Source organism: Stegastes partitus, unplaced genomic scaffold, assembly GCF_000690725.1.
Source record: "Stegastes partitus isolate 25-593 unplaced genomic scaffold, Stegastes_partitus-1.0.2 Scaffold129, whole genome shotgun sequence".
Lineage (NCBI taxonomy): Eukaryota > Metazoa > Chordata > Actinopteri > Pomacentridae > Stegastes > Stegastes partitus.
The window spans coordinates 802818-816078 of record NW_007577860.1 but is presented as its reverse complement, the minus strand read 5'-3'; the positions used below and the strand labels follow the sequence as shown (position 1 = coordinate 816078).

The window sequence follows — 13261 nt, the reverse complement described above, 5'->3', positions numbered from 1 at the left end:
GCATTTCTTTACAATATTATTGTATTATTGTATAGCTGGTGTTGGAAGAGTCCTACTGGCTCCTACTGGTTTAATGGAAGGGCCTCTGTTCAGTGACTAGATGCTATACAGTACCTTCTCACTGCTCAGTAATGAGTGAACTCTGCTGGGCCACATCCATACAAACGCTCATTTTTCACGTGGAGACACTCGTGTCACTCTTACTGCCGCGTGACGGCTACAGGTATTTGATGATTAAGGAACAGTGGATGATTCAGTGACGTGTGAAGAGGCTGAACTCATCGTACAACAGACATGTAGAGCTGCAGCATATTTTCAAGAAGCTGTGGCTTCGTTTAGGCGCTGTAAGAGTCACCAAATCAATAACAAATCAGGAGCTCACACTGAGACAGGAAACCAGCTGGAGTGGAAACGGACTGGGTCAACAGAACTGTGTCCAGGTCTGGTGGGTTCTGTACCGCCTCTAGGGGGCGTCTTCCCGGGTTAGCCCCCCCGCAGCAGCTGCAGTACGGGTCATATAAACCCGGGATCACCATGTCCACGGACTGAGGTCAGTCCCGGCTGGAACCATGCTGTTCAGGTTCGGTGTCGTCCTCACCCCGGAGTCCTCGGACGTGGAGGTCTTCGTGTCGGGTTCTCGGATGGAGATGGGCCACTGGGACCCGGACAGAGCGGTTCGGTTGACGGCCTCTCAGAAGCTGCCCTCCCCGCAGGAACCGTGTCTGTGGACCGGCGAGGTGCAGCTGGCCGAGCCGGTCACAGACCCTCTGTGGTTCAAGTTCGTCCAGAGAGTCCGAGGCTCGTATGTCTGGGAAGGTAGAGTACAGAGAGCGCGGAGCCGCTGGGTCCAGCACACAAACACCGCCGCCATGTTTGGTCCTGTCGTGTAATGAGTCCGTCCGGCCACAGGATGGCGGTAAAGTGACATTTATTTAAAAGGCTCCAGTCGAGACTTTTCCAGCGAGAGCCGAATACGTCATGAGACATGTTGAAGTGCACACAGAAATCCTGCTTCTGTGCCTAATCTATAGCGCATATGGGTTAAATATACAGAAAACAGAAAACGTTAAGGCGGAGGGGCTGTAAAATAGACCGGAACCGGTTCCACTGAGATGGTACCACACAGCTGAGAAGGAGAACAGAAGCAGTCAGTGATGTTCAGTCCACAAAAAATCAAATGCATGAGCTTTAGTAGAGTTCTTCACCCTGCCCGATGTGCATCACAGGCCCGTTAATTTAAAGTTCTGATTCTGATTAATGAACCATAATGTCCTGGTTCTGCCTTCATGTTTACATCCAAACCAGTGAACGTGAGTCTGCTTGGTTGTCTATCTGTAACCCTGCCTTCACCCTAAGCCAGCTGGGATAGACTGGTTACCTGTCCAGGTGAACCTGCCTTCACCCTAAGTCAGCTGGGATAGACTCCACCCCCCACCACCCTAGTGAGGATTAAGGTGTAGAGATGAAGGATGGATGGACGGGTGAATCTGACAGTGTCCTGTCTGAAGTGCAGGTCAGCTTGAACCAGCAGCTACAATCTTGTGTAAAAGTGTGTCTTGTGACTAAAATGTTTGAGAACCACTGAGCTGGCCCCCAGTTACACTGAACCACCATCTAGAGGAAGATTTTACATTATGTCATTAATCTCGTTTAGATTTTTAGTAATAATGTTATTTACCAGTAATGTGGGTGAATGAGCCTTGAAATAGTCTAGAAGAGACGCTGCAGGTGCTGGTGAGGAGATAAAGTTCACCTATAAAGTCCCCAAACCCCAATAAATCACTGATAATAAACGGAGTAAATCTGCTGCCTGGAGGTCAGAGACAGAACTTAGTGTTGCACTGAGCAGTGTTTTGAACCCACAAATCCACTTCACTGAAGCTCACATGTGATTTCAGCTCCTTCCTTAACAGTCGGTGTGATTGATGAAGATGTTTTTTCAGCAGGTCCCCCAGGTACAGATGTCAGTATCATCTCAAAGCGTCTTCCTGAAGCTTCCCCTGATGTGAAGGTGTTTTTGTAGCTGTTTTTTTAAAACTTTTATTTTCACCTCTGGCTTTATTTTTGTTGTTGATCTGAACTTGTACTGTGATTCCCATTCCGTTTTCTGTTATGTTCATTAAAACATTGCTTTTATTATCATGGCATTTATTCCTATTGATGCATCAGTGGATGGCGTTATAAGAACGTTCCTCTGCTGCCTTTAGAATTTCTGAACTGAGCACTGATGAAATTTGACAGTTTTTTAAAGCAAAAAAAACAACAACAAAAAAACAGCCAAAACTTAAGGAAACTATTGAGATCAGGGCTGTTCACCAAACATTCAGGTTGATGGCCTCCAGACCCGACACAGCATCAGTGGAAGGAGTCCATGCGATGCTGAACAGGGCTTTAGGGTGTTGGTGTGTTACATATGCACACCACTACTGAACTGATATTATTATTGCTTCACTAGCATGTAAGCAGCATTTTAATGTTGTTGCTGATGGACGTGATGCTGATTTGAACTCCTTCATGTATCGCTGGATTGTTTATAGCAATGCATGATATTTAGAAAAAAGATTCAGTCAGTTCTGTTTCATTAAATCTACAAATTGTTTCTGTACAAGTCAGATGAAGGTAATTGATTTTAAAGCCTTTTATCCCGTCTTGCTTTCTGCTCACGTTTTTGCTTCTGCCTGACTGATAGCATTTACAGCGCTTTGGTCGACTCACATTGTTTTCAATGTGCAATATAAATCAGTTTGATTTGATCTGATTTGAAGGCAGAGGAGTTGAAAGTGGAATATTTCCCACCAGAGCTGCAGGATGTCATTTTGTGTTCTTCTGCGGTAGATATTGTGATGTTGAAAAACAGGAGTATTCACGGGATGACTCGATAACCTCTATTTATAAAGAATTATTCATTTCAGAAGGATTGGGGTGATTTTGTAGAGGAGTGCATCTGCATGACAGATTAAAAAAAGCTGATTGGAGCCTCATAGTTTTCATAGCTCAACCCTTAATTCTGGTGTTTGTGTTGCTTTGGACCATAGACTGTATAAAAGATGGACGTAGCAACCGGCCCTGAAAAATGAAGCCAACCCGGAAGTGTCAGAAACCTGCAGCATCACTACGTTCGCTAGTCCTGGCTCCAAAAAGCCCTGGCTCCCATAGAAATGAATTGGAAAAGAAGTGATCACAGATCATGAAATACTGCATTCTTCCAGCTCAGGATATTTTTTTTTATTAGTTTTCGTGGTGTGCGGATCGGGAAGTCTGGGCGGCTCTGCTCAGGCTGCTGCCTCCACGACTCGACCCCGGATAGGTGGGAGAAGATGGATGGATGGATGGATAGTTTTCATGGTCAGGTCCAGAGATCAGGTGGCCAATCTGAAAATAAATCAATACTGAATTTTTAAAAAATGGTCAACATTTTGCGCAGCAAGTGGCCCTCTCTGCCCGCCCACATTTACCGTCTTCTGCTCGCTTCGTCTGTATGGTCGCTGCCGACTGTCAATCAAGCCAGCCACGCCCCTTGCCCCGCAAAATGTTGACGATTTTTAAAAAATTCAGTATTGATTTATTTTCAGATTGGCCACCTGATCTCTGGATTTGACCATGAAAACTAATAAGAAAACAAGAAAACAATCCTGAGCTGTAGGAATGCAGTATTTGGTGATCTGTGATCACTTCTTTTCCAGTTCCAGTCTATGGGAGCCAGGGCTTTGTGGAGCCAGCAGCTAGCGGACGTAGGTTTTTGACACTTCCGGGTTGGCTTCATTTTTCAGCGCCGGTTGCTATGTCCATCTTTTATACAGTCTATGGACCATACAGACGAAGCGAGCAGAAGGCGGTAAATGTGGGCGGGCAGAGAGGGCCCGCCTCTCAATCCGTCTGACCAATCGCTGCTCCTATGGCTCCGCCCCCCTCTGACAATTTTTGCGTCACTGGCTCCAAAAATCCAAGATGTCAACCAGGAAGTAGTAAAACCCTGGCTTCATGTTCTCAGTGCAGAAACCAACAGGTGACGTCACGGCAGCTACGTCCATCTTTCATACACTCTGTGCTTTGGATGCATTGAAGTGAGACATGGCAGCTGTCATACTGAAGTTTAAGTGCTTAAAGTAGTTGTGCTGCCTCGCGTCGGAGGAAAAACTGCAAGACATTGCCAACAGAGTACATCCCCTCTGTAACCCAAATACTTCCACACAGCTCACATTTGTTTCTCTTTGCAATCAAATCTTCCCTTTCGGTGTTTCTGTCCTGTTCCTCGCTCCTCTTGTTGCAGCCTTCATGTCAACACACTGCTCCTGTAGATTAGTCACTGAAGATGAGAACTGTGCAAATGTTGTATTAAATTTCATGAAGTCTCACATTACGCCGAGGTGCCTGTATTTGTTCAAACATCCTAGAGTGGGAGTACTCTCACTAACCTGCTGTCTTCTGTGCCACCAGGCAGCAGTCCACGCCACGACAGATGCTGCTCCTACGATGAGAGGAACGTGGTGGATGGAGTTTACTGCCACCCGATTGGTCACTGGATCGAGGAAACGGGACACACGGACGAGATGAGACACACCACCAGGTTTTACCTCAGCGTGGCCGGTCAGAAGGCCATGCATTTCTCCAGGTACTACAGTGACAAGAGAAGCAGCAGCTGCATGATGTCATAGCGGGATGACATGAGCGTCTGGATTTCATGAAGCAAGTGATAGAGTTCTGATTAAAAGACTTTAGGAATCGTAATAACAGTCAGTTGGCAGCCAGACATTAGGTTGTGAGGAGGGCGGTGTGGGTGGAGGTATATGGAAAGTTGGCCCAGAAAGCTGAATGCTAACTGAGGTGTACGTGCTGAGCTGCAGAGCTGCTGGTAGGCGTATATGTTGCACATAAGCTGCACTTATATATCTTTATGCTAAACAAAACCCAATGGCCATTTTAACCCCATTCAGGACTTTCATGGTGCCAGATGTAGAAGGTCTGTCAGTCCATCAGACCCCAAGAAAGAATGTGTGCAAAATATCTGTTGGTGTTCATGATAGACTTTTATACTATGTTAGATAAATGTTCTGATATGTTGACGAAAAATATCCCTTGTTTTATATGAAAAAAATAAAACAATACCCGTCACCTGAACCAAACGGCCTGGGGTCCAAAACACCCCAGAAGTCCTGAACAGGGTTAAGTCGCTTAATCTCTACTGTACAGATACGAGAGCAGAAGCTATGTTCAGTGAACTCGAAGCAAGTAAAAAAATAAGACTTTCAGTCATTTTGGCGTTTAATATACTCTCACAAAAACAATGGTTCTGAATTGGTTCTTCAGAGAACCCTCTTATTAAAGCACCAGCACCAGCTCAAAAACCTCTTTATTTACAAAATGCTTCTTCACATACTGTACTAAAGGTTCTTGATTTGTATTGAAGTTCCTTGATGGCAGGTAATAGCATCCATCCATCCATCATCTCTACACCTTAACCCTCACTAGGGTCATGGGGGGGCGGAGCCTATCCCAGCTGACTCAGGGTGAAGGCAGGTTCACCTGGACAGGTAACCAGTCTATCACAGGGCTACACTTAGAGACAGACAACCAAGCACACTCACATTCACACCTACGGACAATTTACAATCACCAATTAACCTCAGCATGTTTCTGGACTGTGGGAGGAAGCCGGAGAACCCGGAGAGAACCCACGCTGCACGGGGAGAACATGGAGACTCCACGCAGGAAGATCCCGGGTGTCCTCACCGGGACGCCAACCGGCGACCTTCTAGCTGCGAGGCCACGGTGCTAACCACTGAGACACCTGCAGCCCTAATTTGCACATTATTTTCATAATTCATGGATTGCTCATTGGTCTCGTCACTGTTTCCCAAATCCCAGCCAACATCTCGTAATGTGTGGTTCTGTGTGATCAACAACTCAGAACGCAAAATATTAGATGTATTATAATAAAAGACCAAGAAATGATGCATTTACACCTACAGTTCCTAAAATCAAATGTCTGATGCCTTGATTTTTAGCTTAGATCCACCAGTTCAGGTTTTCTATCTTCTGCTCACAGGGATCTTGTGACTGATCAGTCTGTTAGATGGACTTTGTGCTTTTCAGAAGCGGACATTTTTAAGACCTTACTTGTCTATAAGTAAAAACATAACAGGGGACGCTATTAAATACCAACAACATGTTCATCTGCTTGTTTTTCAACCAACACATTGATTTAAAATTCTCAAAGAACCATTTATTCTGAAAAATTATTTAAAAACCATTTGCAAGAAGTTTATTGCTGAACCAGGCGGGTCCACAAAGAAATATCGTGAAAACGGTTCCCTGAAGAACCTACTTTTGATAAAACAATTTATGGTGCCTAAAGGAACCATGTTTATTGGTTCTTTGAGGCACATTTTGGGTTCTTTCAGGAGGAGAACTAAAGATGGTTCTTTGATTGCGCCACTTTGAAGAACCATTTCTGCTTCCAGGGATCACCTGTATCTTCTAGAGTGTAATCTACAGATGGTTGCAGCAGGAGGACTTGTTGCAGAAGTCCAGAGATCCCTCACGCTCCCTCCACAACAACAAAATGCTCATTCAAACAAAAATGTTCAAAACCAGTTTTCTGCCTCTTTACCTAATAATACAAACACAGAAGTAATGAGGTCCTTTGGGGCTAATTAATTTCTGTGCTCCAGTGTGATTGTTTTTTGTTGTTAAACTTATTTCTGGGCACGTTGTCTTCACTTGATGCTTTACAGTCTGAAGAGAGGCAGAACAAGGGCTCAGACAGACGGAGGTGTGAGAGGCCCCCAGCTGGACACCCAAACCCAAACCCAACCCCAACCCCAACGCTAACCCTAACCCCAACCCCAACCCCAACCCCAACCCTAACTCTGCTTTAACCCAACCGTAGAAAGTGTGGCGATGCCGTATTAACCTTTAGTCCACCGGATGTGCATTAATGTATATCCTCCATGCAAACTGATCGTCTGCTTCTCTCTGATACTCAATCTGTCAGAGAGAATTCTTCTTCAGTGCTTGGGTGTTATTCGTGCCACAACCTCCCTGCCTCACAGTACAAAGACAAAGCCTGGTCGGCTTTCTTATACCCGCTCACTCCTTTGTTTTTTAACCTTGCCGTCCCACTTTTAGTTATAATTGCTTTCTGTCACTTTGAAGATGATTGTCCTTTCAAAAGGTAGACCAGCAGCAGCTGTATTGTCACCTCCACGACCTCGCTAGCGATCTCAATAGAAAGCAGAGGGCATCATTGAGAATTCACTTTTATTTTCAAGGTAACCCGTCCAGTGGCTGGCTCCAGTGATTGATAGTTATTCTGTGTGATGACAGGAGTCTTCATTGTCTGCCTTTGTCTTCTTATACTTCACATGTGGCTTTGTTTGTTTGGAGCCTATATTATCTCGATGAAGAAGATAATTTAACTGCTTTCGCTGAATGCTGCCGAAACATATACATGTATCTAATCTTTTTTCACACGGATCCTTAACCCTCTGAACCCCAAGCAGCTTTCAGGCTTTTCTTTTGCTCCTCTCATATTTGTACTTACAGGATAAATTCCTGCACCTCTGTGGAAACAGAACAACCACAGCTACAGGTGGAGAGAGCTTAGACGTGGTTTTAGTGGTGTGTAACGTTGACAACAGAAACCAGAATTTATTTTTTATCATTTATTTTAAAAAAGCAACAACTTTGAATCAACATATACAGCATTCCTCCACATGCTGTTAGCAGTACTGAAGAGAGACTTCTACCTGTGAACAGTTTGTTTCCCTGCTGACTTCCTGCTGTAGCTCGTCTGTGGACACACAGCGTCCAGTTCAGCCCAGTAGTCCGGTGACTGTTGGGGCTACAGCTGAGTCATGAGTGGTTCCTTCTGTTTGTGCAGCTTTTAGCTCTGATAAACTATTGTTTTAGAAAGATGATATGCCATATGTGTGCTGTGGGGTTCAGAGGTTACCTAATACTTTGTTGTTGTCATTATTTATCGCTCTGCCTTGAATGATTTTTGCAGTTTTTGAGAATCCAACGCGATTCCATCACCTTTCCAGACACCCAAAGACGTCTCACGTTTTCCCTTTTAAAATCTAATATGAAAACACTCCCTCAACTGGCTTGGACACAGTTGGGATTCTTCTCCTGCTTAAGCTGAATTATTCACTTGAATTCTTGGGATGGCGATATCAGTTGAGCAGTCAGTTTGTCTGTTGGTCTCGGTGCTCTGACATATCCGTAACCCTTCACCGATATTTAACACACTGGATTTCTGCAGGTCAGCAGAGTGGCGATTCAGCTGTACACAAGTTCTAGTTAGACTTTTTATATGTTCATATTTTAAACATGTGTGACACTGGGGACCAATAGGATGGAAAAGAAATGAAAATCAGATCAGCTGTCATGTCAGAACATTTAGTACCAAACAACAGATCTTCTGCTGCCTGCTTCTGTTCCGGTTGTTGCAGCAGGTCGTGAAAATGAGTTTAGCTCGTTTAAATAAGGATGATGCTAGCTAATGTATAATAGCCACTCGAGCTCTGTTGTTTTTGACTTCTCATCCAGCAACAGCTGATCGCAAACCTAAGCTGCATCTCTGAGATGTTGTTGTTTTGAACTGATTCAAGCTAAAATGAATTAAGGGACCCAAAACATTGTTAAGTGGGTTTGATAATTGATTCAGGTTTGATAAATGCTTCAGAACTGGTGATCCCCTGGTTTTACCTTGAAGCCTTCAAAACGAGTGACATCTGTTGTTTTCATTCACACGCTTCAGGGACTGCTGCCCCAGAGGGCGAACGTCCGTCAGCACATCAGTCGTCTTTTGCGTAAAACAACCCAACAGTCCACCAACATGTTTGACTGTGTCCTGCCTCACTGACTGTAGAAACAGAGATACCTGATGACACGTGCCACGCTGAAGCACAGCAGACTCATCATTCTACAACTGGAGATGTCGTTTCTTCAGCAGCTGGACCAGCCTGCTGGACACGATCCAAGGAGACCTTTGGAAGACGCATGTTCGTACTCCAATTGAACCTATGATTGAAGCTTTAAAGTGAGCACACAGCGTCCAGCAGACACTGAATCCACCTGCCCATACATTCCTCCCTTTTGTAAGCAGCAGACTCGGTACCATTGTCCAGCAGGCCCAGCAGAAATTAGCGCCAGACTCATGAGGCAGCAAGCACACACTTGCATAAGAATGAGTGAGCCTGGCTTGTGCCATCAGGTTTTAATTTGTGTCCAAAGACCTTACAAGGCTTATGTCAAGGACCTGTGTTCAGGAGGAAGCCCTGTGACTTTCTATCTTGCCTATTAATAGCTTTTAAATGAGTCTCTCAGACTTTGCGTCCGCGGCGCCCCCAGTATGATGCACACCCTCTGCAGCAGCTCGGTGTTCGATGAGGGGACTCTGTACTCACTTTCTAGCAGGTAATGCAGAGTTTTTAGTCATAGAGGACGTCTGATCGTTATGCAGCCGTGTTGCTGTGACATTTTGAAATGTTTTTTAATTTGAGTCAAAATTTTAAATCAAATTAGATTGTATTGGAAAACAGGTTTCCTGTTGGTGAGATTCTGCACTATTAATTCAATTCAATTCAATTTTATTTGTATAGCGCATATTTACAACAACAAGTCATCTCATAGCGCTTCACAAAGACAGAAACACCCAACAATCCAAAACGTTTGGATTCCCTTTAAGCTTCAGCAGTCAGCAAGCAGTCCCCGACAGTGGGGGGTTAAAACATACAGAAAACCGTCTCCTGGAATCCTCCAACCTCGGTCGTATCTCCTTTAAAAATGCATTAAACTAAACTGCTTGTACGCTACTCGTCATACGGGATAACTAAGACAAATGGTTTTACGCAACTTCTTGCGTAGTTTTTCAGTTTCATCGAGGCCACTGGGTTACGCAGAACTGACACCCAGTGAACACCAAAGTGGCAGAAAAAGGACGGTTGAGTCACTCACAGCTGTTTGTGTAGAAAAGAAAGAGGCAAACAGATCTAAAGAAGGGAGGTCATTGTTCACAACACACTGAGACCAAAGACTTTCACTGCTCTGCCTCTAACCCTCTCTGGGACGTCAGCGATTAGCAGCAGCCGTCCTTCCTTTTACGTGTCACCTCCTCTGGCTGTTGACTGTTCGCATACTAATGAGTGCCGCCTCAAACAGAGTATTCAGGGAGAAAATTAGAGGGACATGATTATTGATGTGAAGCTCTCTGAGCTGCACTACCTGTAGGAAACTATAATTACCACTGTTAGTATGAACCATCTGCTGTGAGAGGTCTGAGGAAGAAACACTTGTGGAAGCTTTGGCTTGTTGGTCACCTGCTGAGCTCTTCTTCCCTCTGATGGTTTTGTAAAAGTTTTCAAAAACCTGCATGATTTTGTTCAGGTGTAACCTGACATTCTCTGGTCCCACAATAGTTCCTGTGGAGCAGCCTCTCAGCGTTTAAACCATCTGTTCATACGATACAGAGACAATTCATCATCAGATTTCATTTTGTATCTCCAAGGTCCTCCACGCCTTCGTCCCTCTTGAAAAACACATCTGATTGTATGTACCTGTGCATTGTCTTGTTAAATTTCTCTGACTGGCACGGCTACTAGAGCCTCAGGAAACAAATATTCTTCTGAAGTTCAACAAGTTCGAGCATGTCATGATCTCTTCACTGTAGAAGTAAATGACTGATGCATCCCTGTTGGTCGGTCCAGGTTGACGCCTCGTGTCTGGCTGGGCAGCTGCCCTCGACAGGTGGAGCACGTGACAATACAAATGAAGCACGAACTGGGCATTACTGCAGTGATGAACTTCCAGACAGAGTGGGACGTGGTGAACAACTCTGACGGCTGCAGACGAAACCCCGAGGAGGCCATGAGCCCAGAGACCATGACGCACCTCTACAGAGACTCTGGGCTGGTGTATGTGTGGATGCCCACACCTGACATGAGCACTGAGGGTAAGGAGCAGTTTGTAGTCACACAAGAATGCATCCAGTAAGAATGTTAATGCTAATGCGTTATCCTGAAAGACACTCAGGAACTCACGTCAGGAGTCGCCGTCATCTGGAGGAAACCGCTCCCAACCTTTCAGCGTGCTGTAGTTTTTATTTTTGTTCAAGGGTGTTAAAATCCATAAGGATCAATGCTGTCATTAACACCAGATGAATGCAGGAACTGATTGATTCAATATAGCCACCCATGAACATAAATCCCCGTCCAAGGCTTCTGTGATCCTCATGTGAAGAATGACTCACACAGAACCGGGTCCTGTGCTACGTCAGTCACTGAGGTGCTGTTCAAGGTTCTGTTGTGAATTTAAAGGTGTCATATGCGGAAAGTCCATTTTTGTTGTGTTTTGTATATCTCATAAAGTTTGAGGAGCAAAACCAGAGCTGTGAGAAAACGACGAGGCCGACTGCTGCCTCGCCTTCAGCCTGAGTCACATGTGCGGCTCTGGACGGGTTCTGTCTCCGCCAACTCACCACACCAGCCATGAACGACAGCTTCAGTGATGTTGTCGTGGTAACGGTCACTCAAAGAGAAAGCTAGAAGCAGTAGAAAGTTCTGGTGTCGCACACGGCCATGTCGCCGTCGCTGTCAGTCACAGAGCAAAGAGAGTGTTCGTCCTGAAGGGGGCGCAGCAGCTGATCAGCTGTGTTTAAAGCTACAGACCCTGAAATGAACCCTGACAAACACAATCTTGAGCTTCATGATCCACATTTCATTTAAAAAAAAAAAAAAAAAAAAAAGCAAAAGGATAATCAAATCACCCAAGCTAGTCTTGTGAGATCATATTCTGAGCAACGGAAGCTCTTGAGCTCTGTGTTACGTATTCTTCCGCAGGTCGGATCCGGATGCTTCCTCAGGCCGTGTTCCTGCTTCATGGTCTCCTGGAGAACGGCCACACCGTCTATGTCCACTGTAACGCCGGAGTGGGCCGGTCCACGGCAGCGGTCTGCGGCCTGCTCATGTACGTCCTTGGCTGGACCCTGAGGAAGGTGCAGTACTTTGTCACAGCAAAGAGGCCGGCGGTGTACATCGATGAGGAAGCTTTAGTTCAGGCTCAGGCCGACTTCATCCTGAAGTTTGGCCAGCTGCGATCGTCCATGTCTTACCCAGAGACATGAGAGCCCGGTGTCTTTGTACTGAATTTACAATTATGGCGAGATCCGCTGGACTTTGGGGAAAATAAGAATAAACACAACCTTGAAAACAATCCTGACGTGTGAAAATCATCCTGTACAGTCAGAAACAACCTGTAGCAAGTAAATGAACTGTTTTCCTGCTCTAATCGAATGCACATAGATGAGCCGCTCCATCTGAGTCGCTTTCCAAATGTGGTTGATCCCCAAGTATCTGGGAGAGTTTCTTCTGGCTGCCAGCGCAGATGTTGCGAGCAATTAATCTTACTGCGGTGTGTTAGCTTTTAGCACAAACAGCTGCAAACTGTGCACTTGGAGTCAGCTGAGGATACTGCCAGTAATTTCAGTAAATGTCCACGGGGGTGTTTGGAAAGACCTTTTGCTTTAGCCTTTTTTGTAGTAATCAATAAATAGAGTTGACATTTAGAGAAGGCAACTTAGTGGATGTGTTCAACTGCAGTGAGTGAAGGCGACATGCAGAAAAACTAAATAGCAGCAGCTGGAGCAAAACTAAACGGCGAGCCAGAAAACAGGTCAAACATTTAGAGAAATACACATTTTTCTTCTCTTTCTGTTGTTTTCTCTCCGTCTCCCGCAGCAGTAAAGGGTTATTCCACATGACTTTCACTTTTTAATTTCAGTAGGATTCTTATTGTTGTGATCAGATGGGTCTGAATGCTGCATGGAAATGACACTCCTTACCAAAGCTGAAAATCAGTTCTTAAAATGAAAATGTCAGCAGTGGCTGTTCCTCTCTGTCATGGAATACAGCTCCTCCCATGTCTGTCCCAGAGCCTGATAGCATTTCATCTTTATTTATCTGACAGATGCTGTTCCAATCCATCTAGTAAATAATAAAAGCAGCATCCCTTCCAGACCATTTTAATGCATACGTAACAACCCATTAAGACACCGAACATTGTTTGTTGTCAGTTTTAAACTTTGACGAGCTCTTATTTAGGATGGATTGCTTTTTGCACTGATTTTGTCGTCTGTCCCTTATTTCAGAAAGTTATTGAGCTAAACATTCTCCTCCTCAAGTCCTTCAAAGTTTCATTACTTCTTGATGAATCCCTGCAGAAGACATCACTTCCCGAAGGCGTCTGTTTAGATGTACTT

General features: G+C 44.9%; 1 protein-coding gene across 1 annotated transcript; it reads left to right on the top strand.

The window, feature by feature from the left end:
- Nucleotides 1-452: 452 nt before the first annotated feature.
- Nucleotides 453-12216, top strand: epm2a (EPM2A glucan phosphatase, laforin). Its single transcript, XM_008278666.1, has 4 exons — nt 453-816; nt 4438-4612; nt 10713-10957; nt 11844-12216. The coding sequence occupies exons 1-4, from the start codon at nt 570-572 to the stop codon at nt 12125-12127; spliced, it is 951 nt and encodes a 316-aa protein (XP_008276888.1). The 5' UTR covers nt 453-569; the 3' UTR covers nt 12128-12216.
- The last annotated feature ends 1045 nt before the right edge of the window (nt 12217-13261 follow it).

Excerpts from the sequence above, each read along its gene's own strand:
- epm2a (XM_008278666.1), top strand. The coding sequence starts at position 570 with ATGCTGTTCAGGTTCGGTGTCGTCCTCACCCCGGAGTCCTCGGACGTG. Across the intron at positions 4,613-10,712 it reads AAGGCCATGCATTTCTCCAG|GTTGACGCCTCGTGTCTGGC; the intron begins GTACTACAGTGA and ends TGGTCGGTCCAG. Across the intron at positions 10,958-11,843 it reads ACCTGACATGAGCACTGAGG|GTCGGATCCGGATGCTTCCT; the intron begins GTAAGGAGCAGT and ends ATTCTTCCGCAG.